Here is a 24,744-nt window from a genome sequence, read left to right as displayed (position 1 = left end):
AATCTTCACACTAAGTAGTTTTTTTTTCCTTTTTCCCACCAGATGTTTTCAAAAAGGGTCCCACCTAGGTTTGTCTTCTTATACTCGCTACAAACTAATGCCGTCAAATAACACTGTAATCACTGCCAAGTCTTTCTGTCAGTAGCAGCAAGCTTTTCCAGGTGTAATTAGAGTTAATTATATCCCCCTGACATGCACTTTGTTCTCTTGATGGAAAAGGTGAAATTTAACCTTCTCTTGGGGGTCACTTGTGATGAAAAATGCATACAAATCTGAGCCAAGCAGGAAAGTGATGAGTCATATTTTGACAAGGCTGTCCCACTGGGACAGTGACAGCCTTTCAAATGTCACTAGGCTGAATGGTACCTCTATAACTCAGGGGTCTATGGATTGTACAGGGTCAAGTCTGCTAACAATATCTCAGCTCTTCAGAGGAAGGTCATATAGAGGGATTTAGTTACAAAGGAAAAAAAATTCAAATGAGATCCAGATTTGAGACTGGAGATATTGTGCAGTGTGAGAGAGCCTATACAGAAACAAAGTCAGCTTAACTACAAAAATAGTTCGCTCATCAAGATGCTGCTGCAAAACATATGCACATAAACATGGCTGCATTTACAGTATAACAGAATAGCCTCTCTGTGCATGTGTACACATCGGTACCTTTGTGATTTTGAGCTTTAATAGCTTGGCAGAGTGTTTGGCAGGAGGATGGTGCATGAGGGGGAGAGAAAGAGAGAGAGGCTCCAGCAGGAGGACATAGAGATAGCTGAGAGGAAGGACATCAGTTGAAGGAGAGAAGCCATGGGGAGAGGGTTGGATTAAAGGAGCTGGAGGGAGGTGACAGATACAGAGGGCGTTGTTTAAGAAGGGGGGCGGGGCAAGGCTGTTTTAGGGGCTGCCTTTTCTCTGACCTACATTTCAGCCAGCCAGAATCAGCATAGCTGCCAGCAGGCTGAGGTGGTGGGAATACATCTCGAGTGTACTCTCTCGCTCTATCTCTCTCACACACACACAAACACACACACACAGGAAAGACTAACGACCACCTTACCATACACATACAGCTGTGGATAAATATTTAACAAACCACAAGATGTGCAAGGTATAAAATCCACTATCCCACATCAAATAAGCTTTAAAACTGCAAACCTCGATAATGTTGCACAGTAAAAATTTCCACTCAAAATTAACATCTTTGCTGTAAACTTCACTCCAGCACTCTCCCCTAGTAATTTATAAAAGACGATAAGAGATTGTAGTGGTAATAAGAGCCAGATCTGTTTTGCTCAGCTAGTATGAGCATTTCTAATTTTTATACTACAACACAATGCAAAACAACATGCTTAGGTTTTGAGATATTATGTCATCACAGTACACATGCACTCCAATTACTGTCTAGTGACATTACTTAATGACTGAAGTCCATATGAAAGAAAAGGACAGAAAGAAAAAAACATAAAGATAATGTAAAGAAAAGATAGACTTACGTGCCTCTTGTCTGTATGCTTCAAATGTGTGGCATAAACAGCAAATGTCTTCTTCATCCTCACCTTGTAAATACATTTGTGCTGGTCACTGAGAACGCCCCTGTCCTCCTCCTCCTGCTCCTCCCCATGCTGCCTGTCCTCTTTGCCTTGTTTTTCCTGAGCGAAGAGCCTGCGCCGGCCCGCTTTGACCTGAGCCTCCAGCTCCTTCAGACGGTGAAGCACTCCATTGGTGCGGTGGTTTCCTGTTGCCGCTCCCACTATCCCACCAACTAGCCCATTTTTGGGCTCATAGCGTGGCAGCGAGAGCGCGCTAGGTGCTGTAGAATCTGAGAGACCCTCCAGGGGGCCTCGCCGTGATTCCAGGTTCTTTTTCTCCAGCAGCACCTCGGTCAGCAGTCGGAGGCGCTCCTCAGCACTGAGCGAGTCATAAGAGAGGATGTACTGGAGGTAAGCCTCCTGCAGCTTGGCCAGCCGGTCCTGCGCGGACTTAGGGATGCGCAGAAGGTCGGCGAGCTTGGTCCACTTCTTCAGGTCCATCACCTGCTGCATGCCGCCCATGTCGTTGATGAGCTGGAAAAAACGTGACAGGTCCACTTCACAGCCACCTGCACAGAAACAAGAGAAAGAGCAATGAGTTTCACATGCGTAAACACAAAGACGGTGACAGTGGTTTAAGTTTTAAGATATGGAAATGTGATCAAATCAAAGCAGCCATCTTGGATCATCTGCTCCTTTGGCTGCCATTTCCTCCAACCCAGTGCATTTTATTTGAAACAGCCAATTCACCTTTCAAAAATGATCTGAACCATCAGTGTGCCAACCAGACACACAAATTACTGTTAATGTAGAACCGATCTGCTGGGGACTGTAAAGGAAGTCGTTTGGAACATTGGCATCCTGGGTGTATGACGGCAGCACTCCACGTGGATCACTTGCTGCCAGGCCACTCTGGCTAACAGCCGCATACCAACAGCACTCACACACTGGGCTGATCTGTATGCAGCTGGATATAAAAGCTGTAAGCACAGTCCAAGCACACACACAAAACCACCCAGTGTAAAACTAGTACATTTCCACAAGCTGTGTCTGCATTCACAGGAGTGTCACATACAGAACACTCACACATGCAGTTGGTGTCTGAACTAAACAAAGGCTATTTAAATACTCGTAAAATGCTGATGTCATTGTGAGAAATAGAAGGTGACAGGACAATCTGGAAGAAATATTGTTTTGCTAGGACGTCAGGTTCCTCACTGAGTTGTTCCACATCGTTACTGCCATCTATAAACTGGGAGATAAAAATCAGGCAAAATGCAACAGCAGCTTTCAGAGCACCACTGATAGCAATGGGAACAGCAATATTTGTGGCATTCACATACTGCTGCTTTCTTCCTTGGCTTTGCCACAACTGTGGCAAATGATAGTTCAGCTGCAGGATTCTGAGACTTGAAACATACATATTATTATCTTTTTTTAAACTGTTTCTATCTCATTACAAAGCAATCAAACAGAAGCGACTCAAGAGGAACTTAGAGCTGTGTCGCTCCTCCGGTCCTCCGTGGCAGTGGTAGTTCAGTACTCTAACTTGCTTTATGTACATTCACATTTGCATGTTTGTGTGTCCGTTTGGCTTACTTACCAATGACAGGTGGCTCATCCATGGTAATGCCCTGAGATTTGAGGTGCTTGCGGATGCAAGCCAGCCGCTGCACATTGGGGCCCCAGCGCCGGCCCAGCATGTGGACCCTCTGCACCTGTGTAACAAAACGCATCTCCTCGCTCAGCTTGCACTCTGGCCGCCAGTCTGATGGAGGAACCACACGACACATGCCAGCCACCTCAGCCTGTTCCCTCACTGCATCCAAGTATATCAGGGGGTCATGGAACTCCCTCTGAGCTGGCCGGAAGACAGGGACTTCACCCAGTGCTGGCCAGCCCTCTGGCTTGCTCCGCTGGCGATCCCAGTCTTTCTCCTGCTCACGTTCCTTCTGTCGTGTCATCTCTTTCTCACGCTCCCAATCCTTGTCACGGTCAGCGGGCCGCGATGCTGCTGGTTTAAGCTGTCCAGGGCTGTTGGTTGATGTAAGAAGAGACGAGGTGGTGCTAGTAGAGGAGGAGGACACAGAGGTTTGTTGGGGGTCTGAGGTAGTGCTGGCACGACTGGGGTTCGGTGAGTGATTCTGGCCTAATGAGGGTGAGGAAGAGGAGGAGCTCCGACCATGAGACCTGCTCTGCTGCTGCTGTGCTTGTCGTATTAACATCAGCTTGCCAGCCGATGCACGCTTAGGTCGCTGGTTCACCGGCTCCACATTGGATGCTGGTGTAGAAGGAGGCGGGGTTTGTTGAGGAGGGGGAGTAGAAGGTTGAGGTGGGGTAACAGGTTGAGTTTGTTTAGGAGAAGTTTCTGATTCATGTCCATTAGAAACTGGAGTGGTATGGGTGGTGTTTTGTGTGGTAGCTTTCTCTTGATTGGCCACCTTCTTGCTGCTGCTGCGCGTCTCCAGAGGTGTGGGTAGAATTTTGGCCTTCTTGGCCTCTGTGCCAGTTGTTTTGGCTTTCTGCTCAACAACCCCCGACCCCACCGAGTTGAGCACAACCTCTAGACGCCGTTTGGAGTTGCGCAGCCCTTCTCGACCGGGACACTCCACCTGCTGGCACTGTTTCGGCCCATTCTCCTTGGCCAGGGTGTTGTGCCGCTGTCCATTTAGCCTGCCGTTGAGTCGGGCGCTGGCAGCCACATTGTGTAGCCCATTGGATAGTAGCACCTGTTTGCGGGTTTTTGCATTGCTGTGGTGGGCTGGTGCCGCTGCTTTTCCTGAGTTGCCCAGCCCATTGCTGGCTGCTGGCTGGCTGTGCTGATTGTGATTGTTCGCTGACGATGGTGCCGAGGCGGCGCTGTTGTGTTTGTTGCTGCTGCTGAGTTTGGTTTTCTTGCCCAGTTCTTTCTGTTTGGCTTTGGTGTAGGTGACGTGGCCCTTGGACACGGTGGCTGTGTACTTCTTCACAGTTTTGGACGGCAGTCGGAAGTCACGGCTCTTTTTGGCACCACTGACAGCTTGTGCCGAGCCTGCCCGCGTCAGCCCATTCACTTTAGAGACCTGAGAAGAGTGGGAGAGAAAAGAAAAGGACACATTAGATTAACAGAGTATGTCCACAGTATTATGGATTAATCCATTTTGGAAAGGAAAGCAGGTGATGTGCTGCTAAAACTCAAGTTTAAATGGATCTTTGTTAAGCAGTTAAAAGCATGAAGTTAAAATGTTAAAAAAAAAATCCCAAAATGTACCCACACACAGATAAAATTATCAGAAAGTACAAGCGAACACACGCAGGGGCGTGGGCGCACCCACACTCCACAATGAACGGGCCAAACACACAGATTCTAGCTGTGCAGTAAAACATTTGGCAGGTCAGACCAAAGCTATTTGTGGAAACCTGCGCTATTCATTAGGGAAGGCAATCAACTGTCTAGATTACTATACTTTTAAAATGCAGTGCACTTTTGTTAAGTGCAGCTCAAACTGCTGTCAACACAATGGCTGGGATTTAGTGAAGGATATGTGAAAACCAAATCCAAAACCACTACATCCCGACACAAACAACAGTTTAGGAAAAAAGAGATGGGAGACATGAAATGGAAAGCAGGGATGGCTCCGTGGTTTGTGCTAACAGATGGCTGGACAGTATGAGGTAGGAGGTGGGGTCACTGGAATGGAATAAAATCCCATCCGCATACATAAAAATAGCCTTTTACTTCTAGCCTTGTGTTTCCCTAAAATTTTGGTGCTGTGTGTGTTTTGTATATGAGCGAGACAGAAAAAGAAAAAGTGTGTATGTGCACATGTGTGTGAAGTATTTAAAACCCCCAGCTGTAGATCTGAGGTTAGGTACAGTGGGGTCTTGTTCTGTGGCTGTCTGGCTGGATACAGCTGTGGGGAGGAACATGGCCCTTCTCTCTTTTTGGTTCAAAGAGCTTTACGGCCCGCTCAGTAGATGTTAAAATCCACTGTACATTTCTCCCTGGTTTCCATTTGTCTCGCTTTTTACCAGCTTTCTTTTTTCTCATCACTTCATCTTCCGCATACATTTCCCCTGCATGCATTTCTAAGAATATCCATTCCTCTCTCTGCTGTTCCTCATCTCTGTGTTGTTTTCATGGCCCACTTTCAGTGCTGCCAGGAGTTTCTCATTCCCTTTTTTTCCCTCTCCCTTTCCACCCTCCTTTTGATCGGTGTGTGTGTGTTGTGTGAAGGAAAGCCCAACAGAGGACAGCTTGTAAAGTTAAAGATCCGCATTTGTTTGCCAAAATCTGAATGGGTTAAGCTGGAGGTCATGTTTCTGTAGTTGTTGTCTTAATGTATTCTGTTGCATATCATTTTGAAAACATATTTAAGCAAAAGCCAATGTGATTTTTATATGGGGTAAAATATCAATACAAAGTAGTAATATAAACAGTTGTACATTAATAAACTGCATATATGTTTTCTGTGTTTCCATTTAGACTAGCTGGAAGTGAACCACAAGAAGCAAGAACAGGAGAGGAGGATGGGAGAGATGGAGTTATCAATCACAGCCGGGGCGCCACAGGAGGGAGGTGACAGCCGGCCCATTGACAGGTTTGCTTTTGAAGGGCTCTCGTGTCACAGTTGTGTGTGTGTGTGTGTGCGCGAGTGTGTGTGTGCATGCACACGTATTGTATTGTGTTCGTCTCAGGTGGCGGGGGGCCGACACAAAGACCAGGCCATTAAAAGATAAGGGGGCCCTGAAACCTAACCCTGCCTCCGTCAATCACTCCTCCCGACACACATGCACACTCTTACCCACAATGGAAAAAAACACAGGGTGACAAGGAAAGAGGGTGGACAGACGGGGCAGTTGCAGAGAAGTGAGGAGTGAAGTGGAGTGAAAATGATCCAGAACACAGCAGAGATATGAGTCTTGCCGTGCAGTAATGCTGCCTAAAATCTAATATTTACTGCATTTTGTGTTGTGTACTCATCACAAAGAAGCTGTGCATTCACAGCCGATTCAAGAACTCACTAAGAAACACATAATTTAAAACTAATTTAAAACTCACTTCTATAAGCCAATTTAATTCAGAGTTAAGAGTTTATTTAGTGTGACCTACTGCTATATATATCCTGCCACACTTTGCTGACAAAGCGTCTCCAAGAGACTAACTGTCATGATCACATCCTGCCACAAGAGGGCTCAGAGGACCAGCTCTCAACAGGGGGGCTCGACAAGTCTCCTTCACTTTTCTATCTTAAAAAAATGGTAGAAAAGGAGGAAAATGTCAATAATGTGATTGAAGAGATGAATAAAAGATAAAGGAAGGAAGAAAGAAAGCAAGAAAACAGAAAACAAGTTCACTCCAGCTAACACAGTAGCCTCTGAATTTGTAGGAGAATTTGAACAGAAAAGGAAAAGGAGGATGAAGAGAACGAGAGAGATGATGAAGCCAACAAAAAGGAAGGAAAAAATAGAGCACATAAACAGGCAGCCATGGCTGTTCTGGAGTGGATTTTGGTCGCACGTGAGCTGGAAGGGGGAGGGAGAGGGAGGTGGGTCTAGATGACATCATGTGTTGCTATAGCCCAGCTGAGGCCTGGCAGGAAGATTTTTAACACACAACATCTGCAGGAGCCGGCCCTCAGAAGAGGAGGAAGGCACGGGGGAGAGAAAGAGAAAGACAGCAGAGAGAGAAGGCCAGCCAGAGGATAGAATAAAACAGGAGGAAGTTTAATAACCCTTTCCACGCCCTGCTGACTAACAAAAGAAAGATTTAAAATTCTTTGTCAAGTTACTTACACTAAAAACTACACACTGACTACAGATACAAAGTGGTGACATAAGATTGATGACTAAACAGATTTCCACTTCTGAGTTATGCTTGTAAAGGCTGCTGAAAGCGAAGACAATGTTAAAGAAGGTAGTTCCTATGCTGAAGTCATTTACAGTGACAGAACACCTCAACAGTGAGGCATAAATCCAACTTAAGCCTTCATTTCCCCTTTGCTGACTTATTAGGGGGCAATGCAATACAGCCCTGGGCAGACTGATTGTTAAGCAGGCGTAACACTCCAACCAGAATCTGAAAAACTGACAGGGATCGATCTATTTAGGATCCATCCTTGTATCCCTGGACATTTGAGAATGTTTGGTGTTTACTGAGATGTTGAATCATGTAAACACTTACTGGAATAAAACCATGCAAAAGGTAAAGAGCTGTATACAACTATAATGTGAGGTTTAATCTTCTACATTGAGTTGTGTTTTAAAAGCCTGTAAGTCTATAATGTTCATTTTGAAAGTAACTAAAGCTGTCAGATAAATGTAGTGGAGAAGAAAGTCCTCAGATATAATAGAAAAGAAGTGACATAACATGGAAAATACAAGTCCCTCAGAATGTATGTGTCAGTTTTTACTGCTTTTTTTCACCACTGTATAAAGGAAGACAGGCAGGCTAGATGAGGACAGCTGAGGACAAACAACTAAACAAGAGTCTTTTTCTAAAATGATGCCGAGTCGGCTAAATGGTTTGGCCCCGCATACCCCACCTGCCCTTGCTGCTGTGCACAGCTGCTTTGCTGACATCCTTGCTTTTGTTATTTAATTAAAAGGGATAGAATCATATTGTTTTATAAAAAGGTCCTTTTACGGTACATGTATTTTGTTGATACAAGCTGCTATTAAATTAGGGAGAACTGAATCACAGTGAATTGAATTATGATAATGCCTTTACCCTTCGGTTTTACACACACACAACCCCTAGTTCGTTTTTACCGCTACATAATCACTTAACCTTTTATATGGCTTAGTCTGTATTTTCACAGTTGGCCGTGTATATAAGTGTGTGTCCGTGTCTTGAACACACATGGTTAACACACATACTGTTCATGCTAATTGGAGGAAGAGTGAAGGAGGAAAAAAAAAGCACTAATCCTTCCAAATGATTGGAGCCATGTTGTCAAGGGCAAGATCCGTCTGTTTGACACAGGAGAGAGAGAAGAGAGACGGAGAAGAGCAGAGCGTGAAGAGAAAATGAGTGAAAGAGCCAGATACAGGGCGAAAGCTTGAATGGAGGTGCAGGAGGAAAAAAACAAAATACATAGTATGAGAGGAGTCACATGGTGCCAACAGTGTGCGAATTGAAAAGGCAGCAAGAGAGTGTAGAGGAAGAACTGCAGAACAAAGACCAGTGAGTAAGTGAGGCTGAAGTTTGTCTTGGCAGGCAGTCGCTCTCATTGAGATTCATTGTTGGTTTTACTGGACAATCCCAGCCACTTAAAAAAACCTGAAGCACATGTCCAAGTCTGCAGCAGAGCACAACAACAACAGCCCAACAAGCACAACAAACGCTGTTAACAGGATGGAAACCACAGGGGAAGAAAGATGGAGCAAAAATATGAAAGAGGGGAAGTAAATGTGGAGCCTCTGTAGAGTGTTGCTTTTAATTAGCTAAGGTAATCAGAAGAATGCCAGTTTTCTGACTGAAGCAATCTCTAACCCATCTCAACCTGATTTTTTTTCTTTCACTTTGTGGGGTTCCTTGAAACCTGCTAAGTGCCATCAAGAGGCAGGCAGGATTTCACAGCCCCTAGCCAGCACTGCTAAATATAGCTGCAGTCGCAGCAGGCCAAAACACAATCATTACTCTACCAGACACAATGGAGGAGAGGAGAGGAGAGGAGAGGAGAGGAGAGGAGAGGAGAGGAGAGGAGAGGAGAGGAGAGAGGAGAGGAGAGGAGAGGAGAGGAGAGGAGAGGAGAGGAGAGGAGAGGAGAGGAGAGGAGAGGAGAGGAGAGGAGAGGAGAGGAGAGAGTACAGAAATTACAGAAAGGAAGATAAAAAAAGGACATAGAAGATGGGTAAATGAAAAGTAGACTCAGGAGAGGAAAGCATTTTATATGGGCATAAAAAACAAAACAGCATGGAGCACCTTCAAGCTTATTATAACAAAATATTCCACAGTGGCTCCAATTATAACACAATTTTTATGCTTTAGAAATGTCCCTATAGAAGCATCCTTTCCACAGAGGCTGCTGTCACATTCTCAAGGCCATTTTTCAGGAAGCAATGGGCATGCTTTCACCTTTTTTTCTTTTCTTTAGCTCTGTCATCGTACTCATATTATCCTCCTGGCTATACTCTACCTGCTTGCGCAGCTCCTCGGCAGCTCTCCTTGGTGGCAGCCCGTTGGCTGAGCCTCGACTGCTGGCCATGGCCTGCAGCTCCCTTGCGTGCTCCCGTGCCTCCGCCCGCTCGCTACGCTCCCTCAGGAGGGGTGGAGGTGGAGGCGGAGGGGGCGGCAACGGCGGGGCAGGCGCATCCCTGCCATGAGTTCCTGCCTTGGGTCTTGGACTCTCCCTGGTCCCTGCTTTACTGTGGCTGTGAAAAACTGGAAGAGAGGAACAGAGGATCAGGTGTGATGCTTTTGTGATTCTTAATTAGTAGGAGAGGGAGGGTATTCAACAGCAGTGCAGACCTGAGTTGTTTTTTTTAACTAAAAATGGTCTAAAAGAATAATTTCAGTACAGTCAAGCAAATAAATAAAATAAACTATTATGCTACTTTAAAGAAAACAGAAACTGTGGAAAGTTCCAAAAGTGGCAACTTTGCATGTAGGACATACTGTATACTATGCTTTTTCAGGCTACCGTCTACCTATGTCAATAAGCAGAATGGCTTATAACCCCTTGGGATCAAACCACAACGACCAAGTGGAAAAGCCCGCACAGGCGCTGGAGTGACAGGCGCTTGGCAAACATATAGCCCCTAATCAGTAAAATATGCATGATTTAAGGTGTGCATGAAAACGCCTTTATACTACACGTCAATGAACCTGTTCAAAATAGAGTGAGACTTCTTCAGCCCCTCGAGATGATGTTAAGCGAGTCAAACAGGAGCAAGCCAATTAACATATACATTCAATAGCTCTCTTCAGTTTTTATGAGGCTCAATTTAAAGTTTCACTGAGTCTTTAAATCCACCGGCACACACTCAGGGCATTTACACTCGACGTGCAACACTCAGTATATGCAGTATATGCATGCTCTGTAAATCAAGGCATGCATTGTAACATGATTTTCACATACAGTTTTAGGCAATGGTGCTTCTTGTTGTGTGTGTGTGTGCGCATGTGTGCTTGTTATACTCTATAAATGTATACATTTATAACCACATGAGGGTCTCTGGGGCCCCTTGTTCAATGAGAAATAAGAAAAACCCTGACATTTTGAGAGGTGAGCTAAGCAAGAAACTCAACCCAACAAAAGCTGTTTAATTTGGCTATGTCAACATGGCACATGGCCGAGAGAGAGAAATGAAGAGACAGGACGCTGATGAATAGCCTACAATGTAGGCCCTTTCCTGCCTCTTTCTACCTCCCAGAATAAAATCTCTCTCTCCCTCACTAACTCTATTTGTCCTGTTTTCCTCACCCTCCTTCGTTCTTCCTCCCTTAAGAGCCCATATAAACGTGCTCCTGCTGGAAAGTGGCCCAAGCTGCATATTAAAAGTGTCACGTTTGACACCAATATTAATACCACAAAATGTACTACGTTGTGAGTGTGTCTTTCTCCATGTGTGTGCCTGATATCCAACACAACATAAACACTGTCAACACTGGAGCAATGACCCAGCCTTGACTGTGCGTATGCACACGCCTGCCTGTGTACACAACAGTCTCTTTCAGTGTCCTTAACCCCCTCATCCATATTGTCCCTTACACGGTATATCAGCCTATTTCCCACTCTTATCTATTTATTTAGCATGTCACAGGGAAGGCGCCAAGCTGTTTTGCAAACAGTGTTTGTATATGAGATAAGAAAGAAGAATAAGCTGTCTTTATGCACACAAGACCGGATTTGTTCAAACAGGTTTTCCCATCCTGCTCCTTATACAGATATGTACATGTATGTTTCAAGCTACAGCTACTTATGTGTTCAAAAGGATGAGGGAAAGGTGTATGTATCTACATGTGTGATGTGGGCAGGTGAACTATACATACTATATACAATTCTCCAAGACTAAGCAAATCTATGGCCCTCTCCCCCTCTTTCTTTCCTAATCCCAGCAGTCTCCCTGCCGTCTCCCTGCTTCTCCACATGCCACTTGAGAAGATGACAGAGGAGGGGGAAAGAGCTGAGCAAAGTGCTCACCTTTTAAACATTTCCTGGGCCAATCATACAGACTATAGGAGGGAGAGACAGTCAGTGAGGGCAGACAGAAGGAACTCTGAAATCCAGCCCATGTTTGATTGGAAAAGGCTTGCTGGAAGGATTGTATATCTCCAAAGTCTGCCAGGGAGGGAGGGAAGGCCTCCAGGGTATACCAGCCTCTCTCAAGCCGCATAAAAAAACTACCAGATGGCTATAACAAACACTTGATCTGCTGCTGTAAATAAAAATGTCTATGAATATATCTCTAATATATAATAATATATCTCTGAATCTGTCAGTGATTTAAAAAAAAATGTTTTACAGCATTTTTTTACAGATATCATTTCCTAAACACTGAACACAATGAGTGTATATATGTGCATTCATCCAAATGTCTATGTGCCCCAAGGGATGTATGTATGCTGTAACTGTGTTCTGTGAGTGCGTGTGTGCCAAGGGCCCTGGCCAGCTGTTGCAGTGTGCATAAACACCTTGTTAGGGCTTAGTAAGCTAAGTGTTAATTGGGGTGGAAAGAGTTGATGCGCAGCTCTGCTGTCCCATGTGACTTACCCCTTCTCTGCAGTGGAAAACAAGAGTGCAAACTTGGGAAACTGCTCACACACACACACGCACAAATAGACCACAAATTCTGTCTTTTAAACCACAACATATTCTGTGCGTTTGTAAATCTTTTCCCAAAGCTGTTTTTTCCCATTTCTCTCTGGTCATAACACTACTTCATTCTTCTTCCTCTCCCATCCTCTTATTTCTCTCTTTATCTCTCCAGCATTCCTGTGTGTCTCCTCCTCCATTACCTCCTCTAATCATAAACTTTGTGATACACGAGGCTCTGTCCTTACCATGCCCGTTGAGTGGCTGCCTGCCGGGGAGCTTGCCCTTGCGTGGTGTTGAGTGGCATGAGGAAGAGACCGAGGCTTGGCTGCTGCTTCCCGCACCATGGGAGTGGATGCCACCTCCATTTTTTACCTCTTCCTCCTCCTCTTCTTCATCATCCTCCACGTCATCCTCCTCCTGGGAGCTTCCGAAATAGGCCATGTTACTGGGCAAGGCAGATGAACCTGAGAGCAGAGAGAATAGAAAAAAAGGGAAAAAAATAAATATATATATATATATATATATATATATATATATATATATATATATATATATATATATATATATATATATATATATATATATATATATATATATATATATATATATATATATATAACAAAACATCTTTATTTCAAGATACTGCCCTGTGTAAACACAATATGCTTTTTTGAAACCCCCATCTGTCTTTTTCTCTCTAATCTCAGAGATTAGAAATCAATCAACATCAGCATGTAAGTGGTGAAATATTAATGTAAAAATAGAAGTTGCTCAGGGATTGAAGAATAATAGTGATTGTGCAGCTGTTTTATTTTGTGTTATTATCCCAGCTGATGGCCCATTGATGCTTTGTAAACTGCACTGCACAGTGACGCTATTGTTCCACTCACTTGTGCAGTTAAATGTGCAAGTATAATCAAGGACATGCACAGCACAATAGTAGAATGAAACCCCTTACATTCTTATCTGTTGATAAGCTGCATTTATGGAATTATCATTAGACAAGCGACCCTGTCACTGAGCTTGTTGACCTTCTGATCCGGTAAATTCTTCACTTACAATGCTTTGGGAGTGCTAGATTGGTTGTAGCTGCGGTGGGTCAAACAGTATCACATACAGCGCAGGGGGAAGGGAAGGGAGGTGACTTACAACATTTTCTGATCTCCAAACCAAAGCCAGAACACTGAGCATTCAACAATCCGTCTTTCTACAGAGGCTCTTGATGTTGACAGTTTTATTGAGACATATATAATGTACATGTGCTCAAATATCCAACTCCTGTAAAGGAGTTACTTTAGAAACCAAAGAGTCTCTCTCCCTCTCTTTTTGATGCTGAGCTAATCCCAAATCTGTCGCTTTCACTCTCCCAAACAGGATTACTGTCAATCTCTCCCCCTATTGGAGAAAAAAATCCAGCGTCCTCTCTCTTTCTCTCCTTTTTCTGTCACACTCGATCACTTTCTTTGTCATCTCCGAGAAATCTAGCTCAGTATGTGCTTGAAGGAAGTAAATGTTGTTTGGCAGTGGATAGCCTATAACATTACTTCTGTTGGCCCACTGCGGACACACACGCATGCACACACATCCACAAAAGGTCATAAAGCTCAAAGCTATGTTATTAAATCTCATAATGTTGTACTCATAAATCAGTGTGCAAACAGCTGGTCCAGGCATACAGATCCAAGGATAAAAAAAGGTAAGGCAAGCTTGTAGACTGTAACTAAATACTTGAATGGAAAGTAAATCTTACGGCATTTTTCCCTGACTTTTGCAGTATTGTGACTTGTGGCATGGTTAGATATTAGGCAAATGTCAAGGGAGCCTATAGCTTGAAGAAGGATGAACAACTGCACAGTGTGTTATGATAACAAACTGGCGTGTGTCAGTCCTATATTATAGAAGACTGACTTTAAGCGTTAGAGCAAAAAAACAATTAGCAAAGGTAAAAAGTTCAAGCTATGATATAAAAAACAGGGTTGAATGAATGTGAATTCAGTTCAACTGAATAATGAAAGCTACCTCTGCAAGGCCAGTACTAATCCTCCAATCTAGCATTAACAATGGAAGCACAACATATTCCTTATTGTTTACTGTAACATGCTGATGAGAGAAGGAAACAGACCCCTCCCAAGCATGAGAAACTTGTGTATATGGCGTGCATGTCTGACCTTGAGTAATTGGAAAAGGTGGCAGCAGCCTGCAAAGTTAATAATAATAAAAAAAAAAATCCAATTTGTACACACATTAGGCTTTGCATGTTTGCAGTGGTTGATTATAGTTAACAAGAATGTGTGGTTACGCAGCATTCTCACAGCTTTGATTAATCTGCCTGTGTGCAGGAAACCGTGGATTTTATGAAGTTGGGATTCCTTTATGACCAAATCGATTGCATAGCATGAGCAAATACTGTGGCTTTTATTACCCTTTTAGGAGGACTCAGTCTTTAAAAGGCATTAATGGAAAGTAATGTGCGATTATATGCCAATTAAAGCCTCCGAAAATAGGCTGAATTTGTGTAGCTTGTTTTAAACTACATGGACTACTTAAAACTGCAGTAGTGAATTAGCCGAGCCGATCATTTAATTAGCACACTTGTTTTAGACCGCTGAGGACTTATCTTAGATTTTACACATTATTAAGCTAATTTTAATAAGAGATAGTACAATGAGGACACAAAAATACAGTATCCAACAGAAATTAGCAGCAAGACGACACAAGTAAAAGGTATTTACAAGGCCTCCTGCAGGTGGTAGAAAATAATCGCATCAGAACGAATAATGCAGAGTAATCCTATGGCTGAATCATAACCAGCCATCCATAATCATTATCTGTACAGCTAAAACACATTAGCATCACAGACATATCAACATTTTTAGAGAAAGCTTGATGGAAAGCTAAACAGTGGCAGGGATCAATAAAACAATAAAATAAGACAAGAACAGCCTTTAGAATAAAAACCTTTAGGAAACACTGCATGAAAACCTAAAAATCCCTGTGGAGAAATGCCTGTAAATCAGCTTAATATAGCTTTCTTCCTGCTTTAGATATGTACTTTTAATAAACGCACTGAAATCATTAACTTTCTTTTCTGAAACACACATCTTGGAACATCGATTCATTTTCATTTTAAAGCACACTGACTAATATTGGGTTGTCAGGGGACCTGTGGTTACCACATGTCACATTACATTTGTTTTGAAAACTTTAAAAATCGGGCTCATATCAAAACTGTTCCACACAGAAACATTAAAGCCTGGTAATAATAAATCATGGCTTTATTGTTGCCTTGGCTCACATGTTTCACAATGCAGCTCTGCCAGTTTATAATTATCTCCTCAGAGAGCAGGAGAGTCTGTAGTGGCAGCAGAGATGCTTGAAAGTTGTCGTTTTACCTGCTCTCTTTGCCTTCTAAAAGAGGAAAAACGCTGCTGAAATGTGATCTTTCTCTGCACTGGCGATTCTCCATGTGGTTAAAATAAGAAGCTATGACAACACATGTCCAGTGTGTGTTTATGTTGAGGTTTCCTGACCGAGCATGAGAAGTAGGATTGAGACAATTGTAAGTGGTTGAACACAAATAGCAGTGGCACAATTCACTGGCTTCAACCAGTGGATCAGGTCTTATGTGTTAGGAGAGACCACAGAAACACACATGCCCCTAATAACACACACGCAGAGACACCTCGTTTATCTTGGCGACGGGACAAGCTCTCTTCTCTTGGACCAAACAAACACATCGAGGCAGCACGCGCGCGCGCACACACACACACACACACCGGCCCAATCAGCTTCTAATGACTCGCTTCATTAGCTTAATGGCTGTAATTTACTGCCCTGAGCAGGGGTCAGGAGGCCAAAGGCAACAGACCACAGGGGCAGCTGGGGGCAGAAACGTGTGTTAGATGTGGCAAGGTAGAGATAAACAAGTGAAAATTAGTTTGATATAAAATGCATTCAATGCAATACATTTAGTAATGATTGCAGAAGACAAAAACCAGAGAACCATCAGAAACAGATGTAACAGTGCAGCTGTGTCCTCTAATTTATCCAAGATAAATAAGTTTGTCTAGAATTTTGGGGTTGGATGGAAAACAGACAGACACGCAGGCTGACCACTGGCATCCCATCAACTGCATAACACTTTTACCCAAATCTCTGGCAGCCCCAAACACATAAACACAAATATACACATACAAGGTGTAAAAAACACACAGTTCACAGTCCTACTCCAAGATCTCCAACAGGGTTTGAGCCCAGTCCCCCAATTACACCAGCTTTTCATCCACCTCATTCCGGCTGCAGACAAATCATAATTAGGTCTGAAAGAGTCTATTAGGATTGTCATTTTTAACAGGGCTCTTGGGTGGGAGGGGGCATAATTATAAACCCTCCATTCTCTGGCTACCCTTCTTTTGTCCCCTTAACTGGAACTGAAACAATGAGGACATTTTAAATAGTCAATCAGGAGGGTTTAGCTGCCATGGGGACATGTGGACGTGCCGACTTAGAACTAAGTAACTGCATGTGTGCACTGGAAGCATGAGCTCTGTTTTTAAGGGGTACGTAAGAAAGGGAGACAAATGTAGGTTGTCTGGCAAGGAGAGGAAAATTTACAACAGCTGAGCTCTGCCAAAACTCTTCATCGTTCTCTTAGAGGAGAAACAGAGTGAGAGAGGATTAGGGATTACATCTCCAATTGACATTCCTTGATGTCAGCTAAACCATTAACCCCACAAACAGCAGCTCTGCTCTTGGAGAAGACAGCAAAATCAGTCAGTGTTGCACTATGAACCCTTCTCCATCAGTGAAGAGAAACTATACACAAAAATACAGCTTCCCGGCTTAAATCAAACAGCAATCCTACATTAGAAGGAAAAAAAAGTGCCTCATCCCAGAGGGAAATTCAGTTGTCACAGCAGCTATCCACTTGAGAGACACATCAGTAGCTGTCGGACTTGAAATCATACTCCCAAGGGGGGATTTGCTTGTAGTTAAGCAAAAATCTCAGACAATAAAATCCATGTTAAAACCAATATGTATCTACACTGGTGGAGGTTCTGAGTATATTTCCGAGGACTGGCTGTCTATTCTTAAAACAAAAGATATGAGAAGTCCATGTTTGTTTCACATGTTTGGTCGCGTACTGGGAATCTGAGGTCTTTGGTTCACTAGGTCAGGGCTGGGAGGTTACGTAAGCAGAGCTGAGGGATTGGCTATGCTGAACCTGAGAGAGAGAGGCACCACACGGGCTGGCAAGCAAGAGAGAAAGCCCAGAGGTAAACACTAATGTGGTGCACACACACTGGCATACTGGCAGAACACACACAAAAAAGAAAGCCATACTGAGGGAAGTGTCATTTCCTCTCTGTTCCCCTCCCTTATGTGTATGATAACTTCTTGTTGAGTTTAAATCCACTCATTTCGCCGAATATTGTTTAAATAGTGTGAATCAAAAGAATACCCTTGTGTGCACAACTTTCCACTCAGTGCTGCCACCATGCTGCCAGCTGTAGCCCTACACTCTAGGTTACCAGAGGCAGACAGGGCCAGAGGCAGACTGTCTGGCTACCACCCAAATGGCTTTCTCCATGGATATAAACAGCCCAACTACAGGCCTGGACCACACATAAACACCATTTCGAGAACACAGGCAAGGACTGATGTGAAAGTGTGTGTGTGAAGGAGAAAGAGACCATAGTGTGATGAATACAGAATACAGACAGTGTGGGTGGTGAGCATACATGATGTGCATCCTTCTATACAGTAGACCAATCTCTTTTTTAAAAAGTCCGGTTACTCCCACGTTGCATCAGAATAATCAGACACTCTGTCTCTCCCCTGGAGGAATTAAAAATAACTTTTCCTCAGCAACAACACCACCACCAGCCAATTCATTACCAAGGACAAGAAGAAGAAAAAACTCCCAAAAGATGTTGTCAGCTACAAGCTCAGATTTAACGCAAAGGTGCACAAACAACATGTCATGTGATGAAAAAGTTAAATGTGATTTCACAATACAGAGTGACATGGGAGTCTTGCTTTCTTGTTGCTTACTTTATCACTTCAAACCCTTCATGTTTTAACTGCTTTTATGTAGCTGTCAAAATGAGTGATGGATTGAAGCCTTTGGGGTAGATGTGGTAATGTTTACCAGATAAGATAAGCAAACACTGCTGTGGAGGTGTGGGAGGGTGTAGGGATGTGTGTTTACACATTTGAAACATTTGACCCAGGCTAAAATCCCAGAAATCCCCACTGATAGGGTTTCAGAGCAGAAATGTCACTTGATGCCCTGTCACAACTTCAAAAATAAGTCACATTGATAAGAAAGCGAATTACGGAGATGATGAATTTGAGATTTCCATAATGTAGCTAGAGATTCTGTCAGACATGAAGGAAGCTAATGTGTGTTGGTCAGATCACCAGACGTGTATCAGAATCTTAAAGGGGATCGGAGGGTTTCAGATGATATCAAAGGCTCCAGTCCCTTTGAAAAGATTAACCAGACTGACGCAGATGTCCTCATAGAATGTGTCTCCTCACACACACACACACACACACACGCTCTGGATGCTGCGTGCAGGCCAACAGACACACACAATCAGGCACAGAGACAACAGCAGGAGGGCACACGGGAGATAAGCAGGACATGCGACATCAGCGGTTAACGTGGATTTGCAGTCACACACATGCTTGAACACACTCTCTGTCTCACACACACACACACGACCTCAAGGGCTCTGCTGACATTCTCCCATGTCCCTCTCTTGGTAAGGGTCCCTGCATATGGGTCACATGAGAGGCCAAGGGGAAAAGAGAGCAGAAGAAGCCCTCCAAAGGAAAATGTCATCCTCACAGCATGGGCAGAGCACATACAAACTCACACACACATGCACAGGGAGCTAAACTGGGTTACTGTGGTAAAGCAGGCAGAGTGAAAAACGCCTGTGGAAAACTGTTAGCTTAGCAGCCTAGCTCTAAATTTAGCATTGGTAGCACAGCAGAGTACAGCAGAGCTCACAAGCACACAGACCAGAAATCAGCTCGCAAATCACAAATCCTAACATTAATTATACAGTTGGAAGGCAGAACAACTGCGTCAGAACTGGTCCCCTACACAAATGTGAGGGTGGAGTCAGCTTAGCACCCACAGCTGAGAATAATCTCAGCTTCAAAGTACATGGGACATTATATCATTAGCCTATGTAACACCATGGCCTATATATGCAAATCAAGGCCTCTCACACTTCAGGCTTCAGTCAGTTTTAGCAACCTCCAATTATTTCTTGAATGAGCCCTGTAAGGTTAAAATGACATTCCATAATAGAAGCATTCTCCTCAGAATAGCAACACACAGACATCACATCTCAAAAGACTTCAATCTAAATTCTCTCCTGCGTCCTAAGCCTACTTTGTATGATGGGCAGAGGTTAATGACAACAGTAAATTATTGTGAAGCAAAGTGTTTTTGTCTTCCAAAGGAATTCCTTCAACAAAAGGATAAAATTAAGATGGCAACACGAAGTCACAGCCAAGGCTGTTTTTTATAATTCAGTCTATGTACACTAATATCTAGTAAATTATACAAAGTCAGCTGTAACAGAACAGATGTTTTCCAGTGTCCTGGCCCAAGACTGGCCGGCAGAGTATAGATCATAAGTAACATGACTCCTTCATTAACTCTGAAGTGAAAAAGAACAGGACTTGTTTAGTTAGAGAGGGGAGTTCCCTGCTCACGATAAACAATGCTGCTGTGTGAGACATAACAGAGCTGCACATACACTAAACTCTAATTCTGCTGCTAATTGCTCTGCAATGGCTTTTACAGTTCATTTGATATCAGAGGTGCTACATAGTGTCGATGAACCTGTGTAGTGTTTGCCACGCAGGGTGTGTGAGCACTATGTCCTAACAGCTGCTATAGTAGAGGGTGACAGGCAGAGTGTTAAAGAGACAGACAGTTGTTGAAAGGTAGGAGGGGGAGATGTGTAAGCTGATGAAATGCGGGATAATCTTAGCCTTGGGCAAGTATGCAGTTAGTTGCAGTATGTGTGCATGGTATATTTGTGTGTATGTGTGTGTATAGTTTGTGAACCTGACTTAAAACGCATATTGCATAGAGGTAGACTCAGATAAAACCTCTTAATATTAGAACAAGACTTATCTTCAGCTTTTCTGTTAACCACTCGGCCACTGGTTGCAGGTGAGCATGTAATTATGTCTCCATCTGCTCAACTCGGAGCTGTGTCTTACCTCTGAGGCAGAGGAAGGTGAGGAAGTCCTCTGTCTTGGGCTTGCGCCTGGACAGATCCTGAATGGAGGAGGACAGCGATGAAGAGGAAAGTGATGAGAGGGATGTGGATGGCACAGTGGCCAGGCCATTGTTCAGGCTGCCCGTGTCAGCCACTTTGATGGGTGTAGTGCTGGGTGAGTTGGGCTGCGACTGGGCAAACTTCCTTTGGGCCTGGAGCCGAGGTCTGCGTGAGAGAAAAACAACAGGTTGAATTTTCCAGTCGTTAAATAATAGATGCACACAAAGATGTAATTAGTGATTTAACCCAGTGTTCATCCCCAAAGGCAAAGTTGGGTCCACACCTGTTTTACATACCTGCACACACACACACACACACACACACACTACCTCTCTGATCCTTTTTATGTCTGTGTCCCATCCCTGTTGTCTCACTGTCAAGTGGTTTGCTGAAACAATTGCCTGGAGTGAAGAATTGATCACTTTGTGTGTCTGTATCTGCACATTTGTTCAGTGAATGGGTGTGATCCTATCATGATCACTGTGTGTGTGGAGTGTGCAGATACCCACACACTCCACCAGCTGACACGGTCATTCAATGAGTGCCTGTGGGTGTGTATTTACATGAGTAAATGACACCTAACCACATGACCATCAGCATATCCTCTTTTTACTACAGTTGTACAGTACACTAACAGATTAAGCTGTCTGTAAGTTACGAGCCAGAGCTGTCAGTAACAGCTGATAATCACCAACTAACACAAGAGACATCAAAACAGTCACCAACTTCCTTCATCTCCTTATCTTTCTGTCCGTTTTATCCTCTTCTTCACATTCTACCATTTTATTTCCCCCTTTTGCCTCCACATCATGCTTTCTTTCCTCTGTAGTGCACAAAGCCTTTGAGATGTCTCTCTCATTTTCCTCTCTGCTTGTCTCCTTTCTCTCTTTATTTCACAGTGTGTGTCGGTGGAGGCTAGGATAAGAGCGGAATATTAAAGAAGTGGATGTCTGAGAGAAAGCAATGGACTCACTTTATACACAACACACACACTCACACCTGGCTGTGGCGCTCTCTCTCTCACACACACTCACTTAACATGAAGGCACTTGTACACACGCACTATAAATGTCCTAGACTGTGATGGGCTGCATGAACCAGCAAGTGCCCTCAATCGATTAGCGCTGCTGCGTGCGTGCATGTGTGTGTGTGTGTGAGAGCATGAGCTACACTATAAATGTTGAGGAGGGGGGGGTGATAGAAGCAATGTGATATCCTGGTATTATTTGTCAATTTGCTGCGGACCGGAGTGAGGTAAGGTAAGATAGGATCGTGTCTGGAGAACACCCACAATGCATCGGCGCAGCCTGTGAAAAGGTGCAGAGCTCCGATTACACTCCAATCAGAGAACAGCGCAGAGTCAAAACGTGTCAATTTCCTGCCCTGACATAGGTGTAAGCTCAATATGTGAGAAATTGAGAGATGATTGCTCACACATTGCCAAAAGCAATACATTTAGAGGATGGTGAGAGAACAGTTACACGTTTGTTTACAATCAAACACTCGCATTATGGAAGCTGTCAACACAACAAGACTAACAAAACACACAAAATACTGATTTCAGTGGCACATAGGTCACCGATTCTAACTTTTGGTTACAAACTAAATACATACAGGAGGTTCCTTTATCGTCAGTTGTATTGAACATGACTATTTAACAGGCAAAGCAACACAAAGGGGAGAGGTGTCACAAGGCTGTGATTAACTTGCAACATATGGAGAAAATATAAGGAGGAAATGTTTAAAAGAGAAAAAAACTGTTCTACGTGCCAACCAGCTTAGATTAAGGATAGAGAGGTAGTAAATTAAAGAGAGAGGAAGGGGCAGAGCATGAAACATGAAGAGATGAAAAAGATAGTAGGGTTGGGATGGAAGCATAAGGCTAGTATCCATGTTGCTAGTATACAGTAAGAAAGGCGAGACTGGATACTTATGACAACACAAGCTACCAATCTATCTTGCAGCAAGATAACAATCAGTAAATTCAAGTCATAAATGTTGGCATAAGTCTCTTATTTAACATACATGTTTGACAAAGCCAAGAGTCAATCTGCCGTAAAGTTACCAAAGACAAGTGTCCAAAGCCAAATGCTGTTTTAGTCTCTGGTTTAAATGCACATTGATGCAGCCACCAAAAAATGTCACACCGTCAAGTAAATTTAATATGTGCTATTAGCACTGTTTAAATAGTGAGCATAGAGAAGTCTGAGCTCTCCATGAAAGCCTGTTTGGTAAACTGAACCCTGGACAGTTCTGTTGCTCCAGCTTCAGATGAGCAGGATCGTATTTTACAGCTTAAAGAGAAAGAGAGAGAGAGGCCGGGAGAACATCTGACACACACAAAAAGCAGAGTTATAACAACATAAATAAAAGTGAGGACAGAGCAAGTTAATAAATCAATGCTCTTACTGCATCCTGTTTGAACAGACAACTAGAGACCAGCCAGGGTATCTCTTACTTATTATTTAAAAAGCTGAAGGGCCATTTCTTATACATGCAGGTAATTGGACTAAGTTCTATTTATGTACATATTTATAAGCGTCGTCAGGTGTCATCCCCTTTCGTTCTTCAATAAATCACCTAATAAAAAGGCAATAAAAACAGATCTGCTCCACTGATGATGTGATAACGCAGGGTTTGGTACAGAATAGATAAAGCACAGCACCTTATAGTGCAGAGTGATTTTTTAAAAAGACAACAAGACAGCTTTCCTCTTTGAAAACAGTACTCAAGGTAAAAAACAGGATTATCATTATTAAGATGCCAGAAATTTAAGAGCATGAAAAACAATTACAGAAACACTTCACACTCATTTCCTCTATGATGGAATGTCCTCAGAGTTTTGCCAATATCCTGGATGATATGTTTTAACACACATGGAGCATGCATGCATGAGAAAGGCTTGTGCAGAGCTGACACACATACCACAATCGCACACAAAAGAACCAAGTAAATATTGAGAAATCAGCATGGGAACAATTTAAAATGACATGACTGTTTTTTGTAACTGCTGCCACTGTGCTAAGGGCTAAGTGGTAACATGAGCCCCAGGTTTAGCCCTCTGACGGCTGAGAGAAGGGTTGCTGGTGTGTGTGTGTGTCTATGTGTAAAAGTGAGGGTACACCATGTTCCCAAGCGGGTTGAGCTATAGAATACTCACTGGTACAATAAGACAGTAAGGCTTACGTAAGTTAAAATTAGGCTGATTGCCCTGATTGAAGGAGAATGAGAGGAGAGCCAGCAAGATGCAGGGAAAGGAGGGAAAATGGAAACTGAGATCCAATGTGAGAGAAAAGGCAAAGAGATTACAGCAGGATGTCCCCATTCATCCCTTTCTAATCCACCTATCATCCATCCCTTCCTGCCTCCTTTCCTTCCTGCTACCCCCTCAGCCATCTACCCTTCAAAGGCCTGCTCTAATGTCTAATATTACACACGCCACTGTAGGCGCGAGAGCATTGATTATCTCTGAGAGGCAGAGTGAGAAAATTTGACGACCCTGTCAGCGAGCGATCTCGACAAAGCAAGGCGAAAGGGAGGAGGCAGAAGAAAGGAAGAGAATAAGGGGCCAATTGTGATTTCCAGCTGAAATGATGTGAGATGAGAAAACTGGAGAAACAGTTGACAAGGAAAAAGAGAGGCTGGGACAGAGAAAAAAGATGAGATGGAGCTGCTATTTTATTCAGCTAGAAAGCCACTGTGTGAATGTGGATGCTCTCATTCATCCATGTCAGTCATGTCATGTCTAAGACTTTAAATTCAGGCAACAGGTTCTGGTGAAGAATCAGATTCCCCACCAGAAAACAAGCAGAACTAAGAAAGCCACTCGGGGGAGTGGCAAAATATCTTTAAAAATCTAGTTGCCTCGATTTAAACTTTTGGACATACAACTTGTTTGTACAGCAGCACAGCTGTGGACAGATGACATAGATCACACATGCACATGGACCTTGTCAATCAAAGATCACTCCTAGCACGCTTCCTCATTCTTTCAACGTACGTCCAGTAATGACCGTTTCAATAGGAACTGCTAAGAAGGCAGAACTTCTTCATGCGATCGAATATCCAACTCTGCCCTGGGAAAGACGCTACCTACAGGCTTCTGAGGTTTTGATCAGAAACTGAACCTCATCTCTGACCTCTGCTTGTGGAGGGAAGCCAGAA

General features: G+C 43.5%; 1 protein-coding gene across 2 annotated transcripts in view; it reads right to left on the bottom strand.

The window, feature by feature from the left end:
* The window catches only part of jarid2b (jumonji and AT-rich interaction domain containing 2b), an 85,616-nt gene that overhangs the window by 5,974 nt on the left and 54,898 nt on the right, over positions 1-24,744 (bottom strand). Inside the window, exons 4-8 of one of the 2 annotated variants that reach the window (XM_028424125.1) lie at positions 20,522-20,745; positions 12,514-12,732; positions 9,647-9,891; positions 3,130-4,588; positions 1,491-2,095 (exon numbers count right to left, since the gene is read on the bottom strand). In XM_028424125.1, coding sequence (XP_028279926.1) covers positions 1,491-2,095; positions 3,130-4,588; positions 9,647-9,891; positions 12,514-12,732; positions 20,522-20,745 — 2,752 coding nt within the window. The remainder of the gene's footprint in view (positions 1-1,490; positions 2,096-3,129; positions 4,589-9,646; positions 9,892-12,513; positions 12,733-20,521; positions 20,746-24,744) is intronic. The other variant, XM_028424130.1, reaches the window with a different exon arrangement.

The sequence above is a fragment of the Parambassis ranga genome, chromosome 2 (genome assembly GCF_900634625.1).
Source record: "Parambassis ranga chromosome 2, fParRan2.1, whole genome shotgun sequence".
Lineage (NCBI taxonomy): Eukaryota > Metazoa > Chordata > Actinopteri > Ambassidae > Parambassis > Parambassis ranga.
This window is presented reverse-complemented; position numbering and strand designations above follow the sequence as displayed.